Source organism: Myxocyprinus asiaticus, chromosome 34, assembly GCF_019703515.2.
Source record: "Myxocyprinus asiaticus isolate MX2 ecotype Aquarium Trade chromosome 34, UBuf_Myxa_2, whole genome shotgun sequence".
In the NCBI taxonomy this organism is placed as follows: Eukaryota; Metazoa; Chordata; class Actinopteri; order Cypriniformes; family Catostomidae; genus Myxocyprinus; species Myxocyprinus asiaticus.
This window is the reverse complement of record NC_059377.1, coordinates 9,874,314-9,893,099: the sequence shown is the minus strand read 5'-3', so window position 1 is coordinate 9,893,099 and position 18,786 is coordinate 9,874,314. Positions and strand designations below refer to the sequence as shown.

Sequence of the window (18,786 nt, the reverse complement as noted above, 5' to 3'; positions counted from 1 at the left end):
TAGATGTCACTTTGTCCATCTGGACAGAAGGTTTAAAAAAAGAAGATGAGTCCACGTGGTATGCTATCATTCTTTGATGTCAGACTGCCAGAGTTTGAGAGACGTTTTTGAATTTTTTTGTCTCACGAATGATTTGTTTGAAGAACTTATGCTTGCCTTCAAAACGCATTGTCCAGACATCTCTAAGTGGCCCAAACATCCTTATTAGTTGTGGATAGTGTTCAATGTAGTTGTGTTTGGGACGCAATACAAAATGAGGAAATACTTTTAAAAGCAAACCTCTGTGCTCTGAAATTTTAGCCCCAAGGAAATCAATAGTATCGTCAGTGAATCTGAGGGATGTCACCAGTTCTAGAATGTCTTTCAAAAGCATTAAAATCTCCCAGGTTGCATCATTCTCTGGGATATCTAACCCAATCATTAGTGGGAGAAGTCTTAAAAGTGCCCAGTTTTCATGGCCATTACCACCAATCGTGCCTCTAGAGGCAAATGCAGCTGGAATGATCTGAGGCTGATCAGTCTTGTCTATGAATTTGTACGGAAACTGTTTGATTGTTCTGTTCACATACTCAAGGGTGATGTACTTTTTGTTGATCAAATCATTGAGGCACACTGCCATTTCAATGGGTATGACACCCTCCAAGAGATCATGCATGGTGTCAGGTGGAAAACCACTGACAGTGTGAAAATGGTCTAGCTCATTTAAAACACAACTGCCTTTTACACCATACTGTTTCGCCAAATTTTGATCTTTTAAAACTTCTTCAACTTGCCTGTCATGATCCTGCTTTGTCCTGGGTTCAAATCCTCCTGACAGTACCTCTTTCTGCTGAATTTCACTCCTTTTCACCATGCAAAAGCGGCAAGGGTGTTCCACAATGAAACTCTCCTGAAATCCTGCCAAGAAATGAGCACCAAGGTTATCAGCAGATACATTGAGAACAGTTCCCCTTACACATTCCTCCAACTGCTCCACAAAGACACCATGTTTCTCCAGAGTTATAAGATCTTGTACAAGAGGATGAAGGACTTTCTCATATTCATAGTGTTTTACTGCACTAGCTTTGCATCAGATTGCCAGCTGAATTGCATGAAGAGAAGACCGGTGTTTAGATGGAAGATTAGCAAGAACCCAATACACACTGAACATCTTGTGTTTCTTTTTTGAAGTGCCAAGAGGACTGACAACCTCAAATTCATCAGTGTACATGGTAAGTAATATCCTGAAGTTCCCCGCCATCAAAAAAATCAATCTCACGGTAGTTAGTGCTATCTATGTTAGAACTGATTCCATTTGCATTGTCAACAGGTGCAAGAACTTTCTCAAGGACATCTGTTCTGTTTAAAAGCACCTGTAACATATTCAGAATTGGCACATATGCAAATGATTGTGAGTCTTCCTCAAGTTTATATTCTATTGGCATAACTATTGGAAATTCTTTCTGAAAATATGATGCTCTTTTACTGACTGTAGAGAGAGACTCACCTGAATCGGTCATTTTCAAGATCAAATTATTCTCTGCGACAGCTTTCACAATGTCTCTCAAAACAGAATTATTATCACTGACTCCATGTTGATCTAGAATCTGTTGTATTGCATTACACAAAAGGGGCTTTGTGAGAAGAAAGATCTGATTAATTTGTTGAATTATTTCCTGTACTGCTGCATCAGAGATATGCAGAATGGTTTGCATCTTAAGAAAGAGCAAACCTAAATTACGTTCAAGCTGATTCTGTAAATGATCCAGATTTTGAGTCTGGTCCTCTTCTTCATATTCATCTTGGCCAAATTCAGTAGTATCCATTGACTCATGGTGAGAAGGCGTATTTTGTGTAACATCTTGTGGTAAATCTGCAGCTAAATTTTGTGATTCAACTGCAGTGTTGGGGTTTAATTTCCTCTGACTGCTGAATTGGTGTTCTTTACATTTGTGAGCATTAAATGTTGAATAAATTCTGCTCTCAAAATTGCAGTCTTTGTATGGGCACTGAACCTTTCCATTCTTTTTTAGATGTTGACGCAATTGGGAGTAAAACAGGGATTCTGTACAAGGTTCCTTAAATTCACAGAGTGGACAGTGAAATATTAAAGGTGTTTATTTTGATCCACTTGTTTGTTCTGTATCAATATGTTGAGAATGATTTCTAGTTAAATGCACCTTCAGCGCATTAAATGACTTGAATCAACACAAACAGTCTGTGTGGAGGCATGGAATTGGGGTTGTTCTGGTGTAGCTTCCATGTTTTATATGATAATGCTTCAATAGGAGAGCTCTCTTTTCACAGGCAAAAACACAGTACTTACATTTCCATTGCATGTCTCAATCCACAAAACAAGCTCTGCAAATGAAGAAAATAAAATTAACCTACATAATTCTTACAAAATAGATTAATACTTTTAAAATCATTGTGTAGTTTTCAAATATTTTAATCTAACATAATCTAAAAAAATGAAATTATTTAAACTATAGCTTTCCCTGTACAACACACCTAATCTAACATTCAAATGTACAGGTAAATCAGTAATTTAAGAGGCATCAATGTTTTTTCCCCAGTCAACATTGTACACACAATAAGAATAAATAAAACATAAAAATGTTCCTTGATTGAAAACACATGTATCCAAAGATACGTGACTAGCAAATGTTAGACTGCTAATTTCGATTAACACAATCCAACACAATCCAACAAGTTGATTGTAATACCACCACATCCAATGTCACTGTGTAATGCTAAATCATTTAATCTGATTGTTACATTGACCAATTAAGCAATAAAAAAAGCACCGACTCACCTCTCCATGTGCTTTTCCCTTCAGCATGCAAATCGACTCCACCTACAGGTAGAACTGCACATCACCACTTGCAAAATTTCATAATACTCATTGTTTTAAGTAGAGGTTAATTGAATCTGTTGAGTTTAATAACTTTCCGTGCCAAAAAATTGTCATTGCTTAGTTAAACTCAGTAAGGTCAATAAACTTATTCAAAATAAGTTATAGTCACTTAATTTTATTAGTAAGATCATCAGTTACATTTTTCAGTGTAGAGATAATATATTCCAAGGAGTGGTGTGAGATGGCGGTGACTGAAGCAAAGAGAAACAGAGGTGAGTGATCTGGTGAATGAAGGAGATGGTAATGGCTGGAGCACAGGAAAATATCCAGACTAGAAAAATACAAAAGAATAGCGTGAGAAACACGAGTAAACAAAGCACACAACACGAGAACGATCCGATACTGAACAAAAGGGCTGCTTATAAGGGGAAGAGCAGATAGTGTGCAGGTGCCGAGCTAATCAAGCAGCGGCTGGTAATGAGCGTTGCTGAGCAACGCCAGCGAGTGATTAACCCCGCACCTGCAACAACACGAGGGAAACACACAGAAACAAACCGGCAGAATGAATCCTCCCATGACAATGATGTCTTCATCATCAATCACTGTGTATTTTGGTGTATTTGAGTGGGAGTGTCCCGGTCACCTTGTCAGGGGACCGTGACAGTATCGGTCGGCCTTTGTGTTTTGTGTTCCCCCTTTGTGTGACTGCATGGATCTGGTTGTTTGGGACCACCATGCATGTGTTAATGCTGTGCGCTCTCCGGTGATGTCATGGTCCTATCAACCGGTCAGGTTGTGTGTGCCCCTGTGGAGGACCATAGCATCATCGTCCCTTGTCTGTTTTGTCAAAGTGTGTTTATGTTTTGCCCTTATGTGTTTCAGGTGTTGCTGACATGCTGAATCAGCATTTCCATGGGAACCATGATTGTTTCCATGGGAACCCTGATCATTACAAACTTCAGCTATGAACAATACCTGCCCTGTGTTTGTTCGACCCAGTCGCGCTGCAGTGTAGTGAAACAATCACCGCCCGGGGGAGGAGGAGGAGGAACAAGACTCCCGTTTCTCTGCCGCTGTCAGTTTCTGCTGCCATGGAGGCAATTTCCCTGCCACTGCCATTGTCCACGGGCACAAGGGCCGTTCCCCCACTGCTGTCAGTGCCCACAGTCACTGAGGCCATTTACTTGCCACTGCCAATGTTCACGGCCATGAGGTCCGTTCCCCTGCTACAGTCAGCGCCCACATTCACTGAGGCCGTTTCCCCACCACTGCCTTTGTCCACGACCATGAGGGCCGTTTCCCTGCTGCAGCCAGCACCCACACCTGCCACGGCCGACGAGCCATCGTCCACACCTGCCACGGCCAACGAGCCAGCGCCTACACATGCCATGGCCAATGAGCCAGCGCCCACGCCTGCCATGGCCAACGAGCCAGTGCCCAAGTCTGCCACGGCCAACGAGCAAGTGCACACACCTGCCACGGCCAACAAGCCAGCACCCATGCCAGCCACGGCTAACGAGCCAGTTTTTGATGCCTCGTCTGTCCCAGAACCAGTGCTTGAAGCCTCTTCCATCCCACTGTCAGTGCTTGAAACCTTGTCCATCCCAGAGCCAGCGCTTGAAGCCTCATCTGTCCAAGAGCCAGTGCCTGAAGCCTCAGCCGTCCCATTGCCAGCGTCCTCGGTCATGACAGCTGCTCCTACAGCAGTACTCCTGGCTGCCTGGAAGAGGAGGAGAAGAAGGGTTCCTGCTCCCCTGTTGCTGCCAGTGTTCCCGGCCAAGGAGGCCGTTCCCTTGTCAATGCCAGCGTTCCTGGCCAAGGAGGCCATTCCCCTTTTGTTGTCAGCCTCCCTGGCCAAGGAGGCCGTTCCCTTGTCACTGTCAGCCTTCCCGGCCAAGGAGGCCGTTCTCCAGTCGCTGCCAGCATTCCCGTCCAAGAAGGCCATTCCCCAGTCACTGCCAGCACACCCGGAAATGGAGGCCATTCCCTTGTCACTGCCAGCGCTCACAGCCACTGAGACTGTTCTCCTGTCCCTGCCAGTGCCCACAACCACGGAGGTGTTCCCCTGTCCCTGCCTGTGTTCACAGCCACGAAGGCTGGTCCCCTGCCACTGCCAGTGCCCACAACCACAATGTTGTTTCCCTGTCCCTGCCTGTGTAGCAGTGTTTAATCTGCGTTGTGTTGTTGTCACATGAAATAAACTTCGAACTCAAATAGTTGAGAAAATATAGAAATATAGTTGTCTTGTGTCTTCATTTAATGTCTGGTCAAACACATGAACAACCTTTTTGAGCGCCTCTGCAGCACTTGCATCACTCTCTGTGAGAAACAAAATTTGCATTAAAAAAATAACCAACAAAACATACATAAATACATTACCATAAACTCAATGTCTTAAACACAAAGAATTACCCAGAGAGTAATCAATTAGTACTTTTTGTACTAATTGACAATATGTACACTTCACATGCGACCTCTGTGAGAGCTCATGCAAACTGGGAAGAAGCAGAGTGCGCAGACTACCCAAGTCTACATAGAGTTCACAGAATAAGAGGAAGTCCAAATATGGTCATGACAAGTGGAATCATTAAACCATACTATTTAATTATATACCTGTTACACCTGTGTTCACAGCCACGAAGGCTGTTCTCCTGCCACTGCCCATGACCATGGAGGTCGTTTCCCTGTCCCTGCCTATGTTCACAACCATGAAGGCAGTTCCCCTGCCACTGCCAGTGACCACGACCACGGAGGTCGTTTCTGTCCCTACCTGTGTTCACAGCCACGAAGGCTGTTTCCCTGCCACTGCCAGTGCCCACGTCAATGGAGGCTGTTCCACTGGTCACTGCCAGTACTCACAGACCCGGTAATCGCTGTGCGTGTTTTGCCGCTGGCATGCTGAATCAGCGTTTCCATGGGAACCCTGATTGTTTCCATGGGAACACTGATCATTACAACCTTTAGTTGTGTGCGTCACCTGCCCCGTGTTTGATTCTCTTATTTAAACCCTCACGTGTGTCATGTCTGGTGTCTGAATATTGTGATGTACTATGACTGTTACTGTTTGCTGTGGTTTAACACTTCTCTTTTGTGTAGTTTGTGTGAGCTCGTGTATCCGCTGGTTGCCTGTCTATTGAGGTGCGGTTACTTGTCTGCTTGCATTTGCTCTCACCAGTTGGAGACCAGTACTGTGGAGAAGGATTCCTCGGATATGTGCCCACGTCTCAGGAGATTCGTCTGGATTTTACTTGCTTTGAGTTTTGAAAACGAACTGTTTAAGTTGTAAATAAATTCCAGTTGAACTTTCCCTCTGTTTTTGGGTCCTGTCTTCCCTGCACCATGACAGGCAGCCCCTCTCTGCAGGTACTGAGATTGTCGGGTCCACTCTCTCAGTAGATATGCACAGCTAGGTTCAGAGACAGTGATTCAGTATACTGTATGCGAATAATATACGTGAGCCCTTCACAATGTTAAAAAAAAAAGTGATATAAAGTGTGATAGCTTTTTTGTGACTGGACAAAACTGTGCAGGAACCCAAGTTAATTATTAAAACATTCCAAAATTCTATATGGATCACAAATTCAGACTTTATAGCTCACATACTTAGTACACTTGTGTGTGTGTGTGTGTGTGTGTGTGTGTGTGTGTGTGTGTGTGTGTGAGAGAGAGAGAGAGAGAGAGGTTTAAGTGGTTTACGAGGACATTTTTTAGGTTACAAACTGGTAATTACAAGGGTATTATGCTATAAATGTGGTTTATGAGGACATTTCTAGTGTCCCCATAATTTAAATCGCTTAAACATACAAAACAATGTTTTATTAAAAATGTTAAAAAAAACACCCATTTTGTGAGGGTTAGGTTTAGGAGTAGGGTTAGGGGATAGAATCTATAGTTTGTACAGTATAAAAATCATTATGTCTATGGAGAGTCCTCATAATGATAGCTGCAACAACGTGTGTGTGTGTGTGTGTGTGTGTGTGTGTGTGTGCCTCACTCGATGTTAAATAATAGTAAATGCACATATATTCAGTGTCTGTCAGCTCTAATTCAGTGGCATCTATCAAGCTATCTGCAATCATAAATGTCTTAAGTATTTTGTGCTGTAAAAGATAACATGCATTTGCAGAGGTTATTGACACATCTCTGTAGTAACTTCATGTTCTGATGCTCTGTTTTCCACTGAGCATATTTATAGCATTTCACACATTAGGCGACACAAATGTTTTGCTCAGATATTTTAAAATGACATTAGACCTTAATGCTGTGGTGCTTAAAAGGCTGATAGTATGCAGTGAATACCTTACCATAATAATAATACATCATCATCATCATCATCATCATCATCATGATAATAATAATAATAATAATAATAATGTAATAATAAGCAATAAAATATCAACCTCGAGAGAGATTGTGATGACTTGAACACAGACCAGTGACACCCACAACCACCAGCACCTGTATAAAACTAGGTTAGAGTGACAAATTGACTCATTTATGATCATCTCGGCTGTATTTAATGGTAAGACTCAAAAGATTTCTGAATGTAACTGTGAAACTCTAAATATAAACCATATTATTATATTTATTTAGAAACAAATTGTTTTTGCACTTATTTATTTGAAAATAATCCTATTGATATAAAAAGCTATTTAACTGACATCAGATTTGACACCAATAATGACTTTGACATAATAGCTCTTTTTCATTTTACAGACAATGGGGCGGATGCGGGCTCACCTTATTGCTTTCTGGGCAAGCCATTTGTTTCTCCTGACAGTTTCTGGAGAGGATGAATTAGGCACATCAAAAGAATGTGAGGATGCTTCATTTGTTCCAGGACACAATCTTGCTGGAGAGGGATTTGATGTTGTGACCATGGAGCGAAAAGGTTCTTACGTGATCAACACAGAAAAATGGGATCTGGGAAACGGCACTTGTAAATTGCGCAAAAACGCGTACTTGAATGGAATAAAACAGAAGTTACCAGCTGCAGTTGTGTTCTGGAGGTCTTTGCCAAAGTGTTCAATGAAAGTCTCCAGTAAGATCTTTGAATCAAGTGAATCACTGGTCAATGATTCATCATCAGCTCTCTCGGTCAGCTGGAAAGTCGGTTTAGATGTGAAGGTTGCTGGAGCTGCAGTTGGAAGCACCCATTCCAGGGAAGCGAAATTTGCAATGACAAAATCAAAGGAAGACAAATACAGTTTTACCAAACATGAAGTTGGATGCAACTTTTACAGGTGAGAAAGCTGAGGCCTTGTTTCTCACTAATAAAGTTATAGTGACAATGAAATGAAATAAAAACTTTATTTGTAAATTAGGATCTCTCTGATTTCTTTCATTTCACTGAATTAAAACATGTTAACTGTTTCTTTGCAGATATGGTTTATCTCAAAAGCCACCTCTTCATGACGAGTTTCTTGAAGCAGTCAAATCACTCCCTTCATCTTATGACCCAAGCGCTTACCGCAGCCTGATCAACAGATATGGCACTCACTATATTGCACGTGTCAAGTTAGGGGGTAAAATGAAAGCCATAACAGCCATTAAATCCTGTCAGGCAACAATTAGTGGGCTTACAGACACTGCGGTGAAAGACTGTTTGGATGTGGAAGCCTCGGGTTCTTACTCCTCAGTAACTGTGAAGGCAGAGACACATTTTTGTCAAGAAATGAAAAAGAAAATGGGCAACAATCAAAAGTTTAGCAACATGTTTAACGAACGTCAGACAGAGATTATTGGAGGGAACATAAATGGAGAAGATCTGCTTTTTTCTGGTTCATCACATCCAAATTCCCTTAAAAACTGGCTTGAGTCTTTGAAGACTGTCCCCGACATTGTGCACTACGCTCTCAAACCCCTCCATTTTTTGCTCAGTGTTAAAAACCCTGCCAGGAAAGGACTTAAGAAAGCTGTGGAAGCATACATAATTGAAAATGCCCTTTTGGAGGTTTGCTCAGAATCTTGCAAGATTGGCAGGAAATGCAGTGCAAGAGACCGATGTGTTTGTGTTTGTGATAGTAGTAATTTGATAAAGTCTAACTGCTGTCCAACTGCAAAAGGACTTGCGACCCTGAAAGTCTACAAACTCATGGGCAAAGGTCTATATGGAGATGTAACTTCTCAAACAGATGGTTTTGTATTAGTCACATATGGTACACAGATAAAGCGCACTGAGATTATTAATGATAATGACAATCCAAATTGGCCTGAAACATTTGAGTTTGGTCCTATTAAGATCACCATGGCTAATCAACTAACGTTCGAAGTATATGATGCAGACAGCCTCTGGAACAGCGATCTCCTTGGTACTTGCTCTTTTGACCTTAGAAGTGGAGTTGTGACTGACACCTGTATCTTTAAATATGGCACCTTCTTTTTTACCTATGAAGTGAAATGTGCTCCCAGTCTAGAGGGCCCTCAGTGTAATAGATACAAGCATTCTCCAATGGCTGCCCCTCTTGCTGACATTTACAGCTCAAGAAATGGTATTCTGGTTAAAGACCTGTGGAGGCTTGAATTAGCTCGTAATAACTCAAACAAGCTAAGTTTCAAGAGCACTTATGGAAATCAGGTGGAGCTGTGAATTGTATTTCAGATCAGATCAGACAAAAAAAGTCATAAAATAGTGTGGTTTAGTTGCATTTTCAACAGATAGCAAAACCTGCTTAAGTGTTTCTTTGTTTGTGAAGATTCTCACTTAGAACATCCAAAACATTTGCTTACTTTATCTTTTTTGTATGTGCTTCATATTTTGGTTTTATTAAAGCATTCATAAAGACAGACCTGTGTGATCTCTTTAATTTTTGGAAAGAGGAACTTACTGAATCAATAAAAGCATCTATGCATTAATTTACAAGAACAGTCCTCTTCATTGGTTTAAATGCCCTTTTTTTTGTTATGATATGTTATGGGGGTTCTCTTTCAAGTCGGTCACTTTGACACTTCATCAGTTAGCTGACATTTTGGGGATCTCCACAGAGATAACCAATCTCTTCGTCTTCTTTTCAAATCTTGTTTTTGCGTGCGACTGCTCAGTTTATCCTTTTTTCCTTTGTAAACACTCACTGGATGAACGTCCATACCTGCTGCACCACGTCTCGCTATTTCTTCAGTGTCTCACGCAGGACCGGCACATTTTTAGACATTGTTTCAAGTTACAAATAACTTCAGGTCTCAAAAACGCATGTCGAGACATCTGTGTTATGTTTCGTTCATTGTGCTGCATCTAGATCGTTTTTAGCGCAGGTGTCACAAAGATTTAGCATTCTGAACAAGTTAAGGTTGCAAAGAGGTGACTGTTACAATGTTTAACATTATTCCAGATTGTTCTGCACCAAGCAAATTTCAGCGCTTGATAAATGGCAATGTTTTTTTCCCCCTTCTGCTCTAGTGTGCTGATGGGCTGCCTTGCCTTTTGTTTACTGTTACAATACTGCTACGAATGTTGCCTATGATGCTTACATAAAATACAGCCTTTTGCAACACTGCAGCCTCCAGGTGAAAGTAAAGTAAATAAGACAGAAATATATTACTATTGCATACAACAAATCCTCAAAGTTATAAAAATAAAAACCTTCTTGAAGTGCTGAGTAGGTCAGTCAGCGGGGAAACTATGGCGGAAAAGTTTTACAAATCCCGCGGTACAAACTTCGTAATTCACATTTGTTTGCTGGGGTTAGAAACTCAACAACAGTGGACACCTTAGCCTGAACAGGTTGCATTTGTCCGTGTCCAATTCGCTAACCCAGATAAGTGACTATTGCCTTTGCAAATTCACACTTTGCAAGATTCAGTTTTAGTGAGGCATCAGCCAATTGTTTAAACACTAGTTCAAGGCCATCCAAATGATCCTTCCAACTCATCAAGTAAATCATAACCTCATCTAAGTAAATCTCACAATTTGGCACTTCTGACAAAACCCTCTACATAAGATGTTGGAAAGTAGTGGTTATGTTTCGCATTCCAAAAGCCATGATCGTATATTGCAGTAATTTGTCAGGAGTGACAAAAGCAGAAAACTCAGAGGTGCAAGGCGTCAAAGGCACCTGCCAATAACCTTTGTGAAGATTCAGTTTGGTGACGAAACACGAAGAACCAACTTGATCTACACAATCCTTCATTCGCAGTAAAGGAAAGAGTCTGGGACTGTTACACTATTTACCTTACGGTAATCCATACAGAATCTAAAAGAGGAGCCGGATTTTGGGACCAGTAGGCAGGGAGCGCTCCATGGACTCTGACTAAGCATGGCCAATGCATGCAGCAATAAAAACTCTACATCTTTTTTCATTATTTCACACTTTCTGGAGTTCACTCGATAAGGGTGCTGCTTAATTGGTTGGGACTTACCTACATCATTGTCAGGACTTAGCACCGTATGTAGTCTGAATAGGAACATCAGAAAATAGGGTGGGATATTTACGAATCAATTTCACAACATCTGCATACTGAATCTCAGAGAGATGTGAAAGGCAAGACTCTAGGTTAGCCAAAACAACAGAGTTCTGTAACCACCCACAGGAGGTCTGCATATTTCTTTTGACTAATCCATCCACCTCAGGACTATACACAGATGGTAATGCAACAGTAGGCACAGCAGGTACCATTTTAAGAGACTCAATGGTATCTTGTAAATAGGCCTTGAGCACATTCACATGGCGTACTCTAATCTTCCTTCTGCAGTTTGGGGTGCCAATGACATAGTCGGTATCACTAAGCTTCTTATAGACAGAGTAAGGACCAGAGAATTTGGCTTGTAAAACCAAACCAGGAATGTGAAGATCAACTAACACAGAATCCCCTGGCAAAAAACTACACAGAACACTTTTTCTGTCATAAGGGACCTTCAATTTGGATTGGGTGTCAGCCAGATGTGCCCTAGCAACCTCATAAGCTTAATGAAGCATTTCCAGAAAAAAGCTTATATAATACAAAACTAATACAGGCAGTTCTAACTAATAAACTGTTATTGTAACAGTTTTAGCGGTTGCCGAACAGTGTGTCCAAGCATGAGTTCGACCTGTCTGAAACCTAGTGACTCCTGTACCATTTCTCTTATGGTGAACATAAGCAACTGCAAATCCTCAGACAAATCTTTCCCTGTTTCATCAGTGTGTGTACAGAGCATTGATTTTAGCGTCTGGTGAAAATGTTCTAATGGTTGCTGACTTTCAGGGTGACAAGCACTTGACAATTAATGACTCACCCCTAATGATTTTACTACCTGTTCGAACACTTTGGAGGTGCAGTTTGACCCTTGGTCTGACTCAATGGTCTTGGGAAATCTCAACATAGAGCAGAACTTAACAAGTTCTTTGACTACCGCTATGGTTTTAAGTAAACAGAGTTGAACAGCCTCAGGATAGTGCATGGCAGTACACATGATGGTTAAAATGTACTGGTGGCCAGACTTCGACTTGGGCAGTGGACCTACACAGTCAATGATACGTCATTTGTATAGTTCTCCCATAACAGGAATAGGCTGTATGGAAGCTGGCATAATAATTGGGTTTACCAGAGAGTTGACAGATGTGACAAGATCAAACAAATCTTGAAACAGCTGACTTCAACCCAGGCCAAAAGAAATACCTGGAGATTTGCTGATATGAGAGTGACCTGAGAGCACGTTCTCGTGGGCTAATTTCAAAACTTGAGAAAGATATCCAGATGGCAAAATGATCTGATAAGAGGCATGCCAACTGCCATCCTCAGAAAGTTGACATCTCCAGCTACACCTTTTTTGAGCGGACACCAGTTTGGCTGGACCTGTGACAAGATCAGAATTCAGATATACAGTGTGTAGAGGAACAGTAACACAGCCCAATTTGATACCTTGGACTTACACATTCGTGCCAGTGTAGGATTTGTAAGAAAACATGATATATACAGGTATATATATTTTTATGTGTCTTTAGCCATTTTTGAAGACAGAGAGTGAGTCTGCTTCACAGATGAAGTTGGGAAGGTCATTCCACCAACAAGGTACAGTGAAACCGAATGACTGGGAAAGTTATTTGGTGCTTCTTTGTGTTGGTACAACAAGGCGCTGCTCATTAGCTGACCGTAGGCTTCTGGTGGGAATGTAGCTCTACTGGAATGATTTTAGGTATGCTGGAGAAGACCCAGTCACTGTTCTGTATGACAGCATCAGAGCCTTGAATTTAATATGTGCATCAACCGGCAGCCAGTAAAGACAAGGACTGGTGTAACATGCGCTCTCTTTGGTTCGTTGAAGACCAGACGTGCTGCTGCATTCTGTATCATTTACAGGGGCCTAATTGCAGGGAGGCCTGCAATGAGAGTGTTACAGTAATCCAGTCTAGTTATGACAAGTGACTGAACAAGAAATTGTGTGGCATGTTCAGAGAGGAAGGGTCTTATTTTACTGATAGTGTAAATCTACATGATCGTGCTGTCATTGAGATGTGGTCTGTGAAATTTAGTTGTTTATCCATGATTATCCCTAGATTTTTGACTATTTTGGAAGGTGTTATTGTAGTTGAACTCAGCTGAAAAGTGATGTTGTGTTCAAAAGCAGGCTTGGCTGGAAAGACGAGGAGCTCAGTTGCAGGTGGTGTTCCTTCATCCAAGCCAAGATGTCTGCCAAACAGGCCAAGATTCAAGCAGTCACCGTTGTGTCGTTGGGCTGGAAAGACAGGGAGAGCTGTGTGTCATCAGCATAGCAATGGCAAGAGGACCCATGTGTTTGAATGATGGGTCCCAGTGATGTTGTGTATATAGAGAAGAGAAGTGGCCCAAGCACTGAACACTGAGGTACCCCAGTAAGTAGCTGATATGACTTGGACACATCCCCTCTCCAGGCTACCTTGTAAAACCTACCAGAGAGATAGGACTTAAACCAGCCAAGCACAGTTCCTGTGATGCCCAGAGCAGAGAGGGTGGACAGTAGGATCTGATGGTTGACTGTGTCAAATGCTGCAGTTAGGTCCAGTAGAATCAGGACGGATAATCTGGATCCAGCTCTCGCTGTCTCAGCGACTCGGTGACAGACAGCAGGGCAGTTTAGGTGGAATGTCTATTTTTGAAGCCTGATTGATTGTCATCTTGCAGCTGGTTCTGCAAGAGATAGGCAGAGGTCTGATTGAAAACAACCCTTTCTTTTTTTTCTCCACTTTTTCTCCCCAATTTGGAATGCCCAATTCCCAATGCGCTCTAGGTCCTTGTGGTGGCATAGTGACTCACCTCAATCCGGGTGGCGGTGGATGAATCTCAGTTGCCTCCACGTCTAATATCTGTGATAATCTAATAATGTTATAATTATAACATCTCTGTGAATAGAGATGTTATAATTATGTGTGTGAGTGCAGGTACGATGGACAGAGAGATGGCGTGGAGAAGGTGGGAAGGAATAGGATCAAGGGGGCAGGTGGGGTGGTTGGAAAGGAGGAGTTTAGAGACCTCAGTGTCAGTAAAGGAAAGAACATGGAGATAGAAGAGCTGCAAACAGGAGGTGGGTGTTTGATAGAGTGTGGTGCTGAGAATGTATTGCTAATGGCTTTAACCTTATTAGTAAAAAATGTGGCGAAGTCATCTGCTGTCAGTGAGGTGCCAGGCGGTGGAGTGGGAGGGCCAAGGAGTATGTTAAATGTCCTAAATAGGCTGAGAGTGTCTGTGGTGCTGTTGATCTTGTCCTGATAATAGGACGTTTTTGCAGATTTAACATTATCAGAAAAATCATCAGGCAAAGGGGGCCTCTGAGTAGCTCAGCAAGTAAAGACACTGACTACCACCCCTGGAGTCGCAAGTTCGAATCAGGGCGTGCTGAGTGACTCCAGTCAGGCTTCCTAAGCAACCAATTGGCCCGGTTGCTAGAGAGGGTATAGTCATGTTGGGGTAACCTCCTGGTGATCGCTATAATGTGGTTCTCGCTCTCGGTGGGGCGTGTGGTGAGTTGTGCATGGATGCAGCGGAAAATAGCACGAAGCCTCCACATGCGCTAGATCTCCACAGTAACGTGCTCAACAAGCCACGTGATGAGATGTGTGAATTGACGGTCTTGTCCTCCACCACCCGGATTGAGGTGAGTCACTACGCCACCACGAGGACCTAGAGCGCATTGGGAATTGGGCATGCCAAATTGGGGAGAAAATCCACAAAAAAGCAGCAGGCAGAGACTGACACTTACTCAAATCTGCTGGGTCCACCATCTCCTCTCAGCCACCCTGAGGTCAGTCCGATGTTCATGAAGAAGATCAGAGAGCCAGGGGCTGGGCGGTGTCATATGTGCTGGCCTAGAGGAGAGAGGACAGATGCTGTCTATACAGCTTATTAAAGTAGAGCATAGTGTGTTTGTAGCAGTGTTTACATCCAGGGTGAAAAATAAATTTTGTGGGGGAAGAGAGGTAGAGACAGCAGTGGAAAGGCAGGTGGGTGAATGAGAGTGGAGGTTACGGCGAAAGGAAACCAAAGGGGAGTCTGGACAGTCATCTTGAATTGAATAAAGAAATGATATAAAACATAGCATATAAAAGAATAACACAAATATTAGTGGTGGTACAGTTACGTGTAAAAATTAGGTCCAGCTGGTTGTCCGATCTGTGAGTTGCTGTAGTGCTTAGTCTAGAAAATTTAAGAAAAAAGCCCTGCACCTCAGTACAGTGATCACACTCATGCTCTCAAGAGAGCAGCTCGGAAAATGGAGTGCAAGTGGAAGAATACAAAATTAAAAGTATTTCGCAGTGCATGGAAGGATAGTGTCTGTAGCTACAGACAGGCACTAAAAGCTGCCAGGTCAGCATATTTAAGCAAACTCATAGAAAATAACCACAACAATTCTAGGTGTTCATTCAGTACTGTGTCTAAATTGGTTAGGAATAAAGCCTCAACAGAACCAGATATTCCGTCGCAGCACAAGAGTAATGACTTCATGAATTTCTTTACAGATAAAATTGAAATAATCAGAAATAAAATTGGAATCATGCAATCATCTGTCACAGTACCTCAGAAAACAGTGTATCATAAATTTCCTCACGTGCAACTTCAATCCTTCGCTGTCATAGGTCATGAAGAGTTAACAAAAAGTCAAAAGCCACAACATGTATTTTAGATCCAATACCAACCAAGCTCTTAAAAGAGGTATTCCCTGTAATCTCAGAACCTCTTCTTAATATTCTTCTTAATAGACCGATTTCAAATCTCCCATTTATGTAGAAAATACTGGAAAAATATTAACTATGTTCATTTCTACAGAGAAATAGTATATATTAACAATTTCAGTCGAGACTGGGGTGACGTCATGCAAGGAGCAGACGTGTGAGTGACGAGCTCTGTGCACTTTGCTGAATTTTCGATTATTCTCATTATATACACCCAGTTACACATTTGTCCTTTGTTGCAAAACATGGCAAAGAAGTCAAAATCATCGGGCTCTGGAGATATTAAAAGACACTTACGTGTTCAGGATGAAAGCCCCGACAGGCCTACAGACCGGGGACTCGATTTGGATGGCGCGGCGGGAGAGGAGGTTCAGCGTCAGTTGTCCAACATGTTGGTGATATTGACGAAGATTCTTGCTGAGTTGGAGGATCTCGCTGTAATACGTCGATCGATTACGGCAATGGAAATAAAATTCTCTGTGTTATGTACAAGAGTGACTGATGTTGAAAAACGAATCGATTTTCTGGAATCTTCGGAGAGGGAATTAACCGCTAATCCACCCGTGACCAAAGTTGATTTGGATCATCTCCTTGAAAAGCTTGAAGATCTTGAGAATAGAAGCCACAGGAATAACGTTCGAATGGTTGGAATTCCTGAGCATGAGGAGGGCAGAGATATGGTGAAATTCCTAGATGAGCTTTTCCCGAGTCTGCTCGACATAACAGGCCACAAGCTGGAAATCGAGCGAGCTCACAAAGTGCCGGCTCACAGATTTGCTGAGGGAGAAAGGCCCAGACCGATTCTGGCCAGATTTCTGAGATCATCCGATAAAGATTTTGTGTTGCACCAGGCGAGGAGCAAAGGGAAGCTTTCTTGGAAGAACCATAATGTTTTCTTGTTCCCAGACTTTGCGAGTTCGACAAGAGAGAAACGCGATCGGTTCAAGGAATGTAAGAAACTCTTACATCAGAAAAAGATCTCGTTTGCTCTGATGTTTCTGACGGTCGCAAAGTATTCACATGTCCAAATCTGGCAATATCTTTTATAGAATCAATGTCTGAGTAAACCACTGGATGTTTCTCATGTGAGTGGGCCTGACTCGCTGTACTTACTCTTGAGGAAGCTGGGCGACATTTTAGGTTTTTTGCGTTGGCTCCGCCGAGCGGCTGGAGCTTGTTTTGTGAACAACACTTTTCCTTAAAGAAACTTTTGCATTGATGGAAGATTACATTTGCATTGAAGTTCCCGGCCAGTTTGAGTGGACACTACGTATGGCCGCAAAATATCTACATGCTCACACAAAGGATGTCTTTTATTAAGCTGACGGATTGTGTAAGTCATGGTATATAATTTTATGCGGCCTCCAAGTGAACTGACTCGATCATCCGGGGAACCGGGATGCCGGTTTTGTTTCTTTTTGTATTGGTTCCGCCTTGCGGCTGGAGCTTGTTCTGTTGAATAACATTCCTTTGGAACAGCTATGGATTAATCTGTTCGTTCTTCATGCTTATTCCTCCTGCTGGCTGTAATTTGTTTTGTTGAGTTTTTTTTACGGGACATTGGAATGATTACGTCATCCGCTGAACTCATAACAGCTGGCTCACTGAACATTCGTTTGTCTGTCCGAGGAATCTGATCGGTTTTATATCAGCTGGAATTTGTTTTGTGGAAGATCACATCCTTGAGACAGTTCTGTGAATGAATCTACACATTTTTTTGTGTTCAATCTTCCTATTAACTGGGTTTATTTCACAAAGTATTTTCTGTTATGTAATTTTGCCTCACAAATTTGTGAGGCAAAATTGAGCAATCCAATGGCAAAGTTGTCATGGGGACTCGTGGATGTTCATGGACCTTTTGAGTTTGGAGGGATTGTCGCCGGTTGGCGCTCTCGTGCGCAGGGTTAATGCGCACGTTTTTCTTTTTTCTGTTTGTTTTGTTCCGGGGGATGTTCGGGGGTTGATTGTTTCACTAATGGGGAATGTGGTCTTCATAATTTTGTTTTTCACACACAATTTATTTTTTTTACTATATCAATATGTCAGTTGTTAATATGAGTGTACTATCTCTCTCCACATGGAATGTAAATGGGTTGGGGCACCCCATAAAAAGAAGGATTGTTATTTATTTTCTTAAACGTAAGAAATATGATATAGTGTTTCTTCAAGAAACACATCTCTCCCCACAGGAAGCTGAAAAATTTGGGAAGATATGGGGTGGACATGTTTTCTTTAGTGTTGGCTCAAGTAAGAGCAAGGGAGTCATTATAGTGATTAATAAACATCTACAATTCAAATGTCTCAAACAGACTAAAGATAAATTAGGAAGAGTAATTGTTGTTTTAGCTGAAATTCAAGGGCAAAGTCTGATTTTGGCTAATATTTATGCACCTAACGCTGATGATCAGGGCTTTTTTATAGATCTTGAAAGGATGCTGCAAACCACTGGCTCCCCTCATGATATAATTTTGGGAGGAGACTTTAATCTTTTGATGGATTCAGTCCTTGATCATAGTGAAGCAAAAGTGTGTAAATCCCCTAGAGCAACACTGACGCTTCACAGGATGTGTAAAAATCTTGGTCTTTCGGATATTTGGAGACTTTTGAACCCATACGGTAGGGACTATACATTTTTTTCATCAGTCCATAAGATTTATTCTAGAATAGATTTTTTTTTATATATCCAAATCCCTAATTTCATCTGTTGTTGATTGCTCAATTGGAAATAATTTAGTCTCAGATCATGCCCTGGTGAGTTTAGCGGTGATGCCACAAATAGAGAAAAATAAATCATATAGTTGGCACCTTAATGTATCCCTTCTGCAAAAT

The 18,786-nt window shown here is 41.9% G+C and overlaps 2 protein-coding genes across 5 annotated transcripts in view; one reads left to right on the top strand and one right to left on the bottom strand.

The window, feature by feature from the left end:
- The window catches only part of LOC127424871 (perforin-1-like), a 48,359-nt gene extending 38,740 nt beyond the window's left edge, over positions 1-9,619 (top strand). For 3 of the 4 annotated variants that reach the window (XM_051670374.1, XM_051670372.1, XM_051670377.1), the window contains exons 2-3: positions 7,553-8,079; positions 8,219-9,619. In XM_051670374.1, the coding sequence (XP_051526334.1) occupies positions 7,553-8,079; positions 8,219-9,425 (1,734 nt within the window). In that variant the 3' untranslated portion in view covers positions 9,426-9,619. Of the gene's footprint in view, positions 1-6,991; positions 7,359-7,552; positions 8,080-8,218 lie in introns of those variants that run through there. The other variant, XM_051670369.1, reaches the window with a different exon arrangement.
- On the bottom strand, positions 3,724-6,353 carry LOC127424874 (putative per-hexamer repeat protein 5). The gene is made up of 2 exons (XM_051670382.1): positions 5,249-6,353; positions 3,724-5,155 (listed from the first exon to the last, which is right to left on the bottom strand). The coding sequence occupies exon 2, from the start codon at positions 4,818-4,820 to the stop codon at positions 4,017-4,019; it is 804 nt and encodes a 267-aa protein (XP_051526342.1). The 5' UTR covers positions 4,821-5,155; positions 5,249-6,353; the 3' UTR covers positions 3,724-4,016.
- Positions 9,620-18,786: the final 9,167 nt, after the last annotated feature.

Excerpts from the sequence above, each read along its gene's own strand:
- LOC127424874 (XM_051670382.1), bottom strand. The coding sequence starts at position 4,820 with ATGGCCTCCATTTCCGGGTGTGCTGGCAGTGACTGGGGAATGGCCTTC.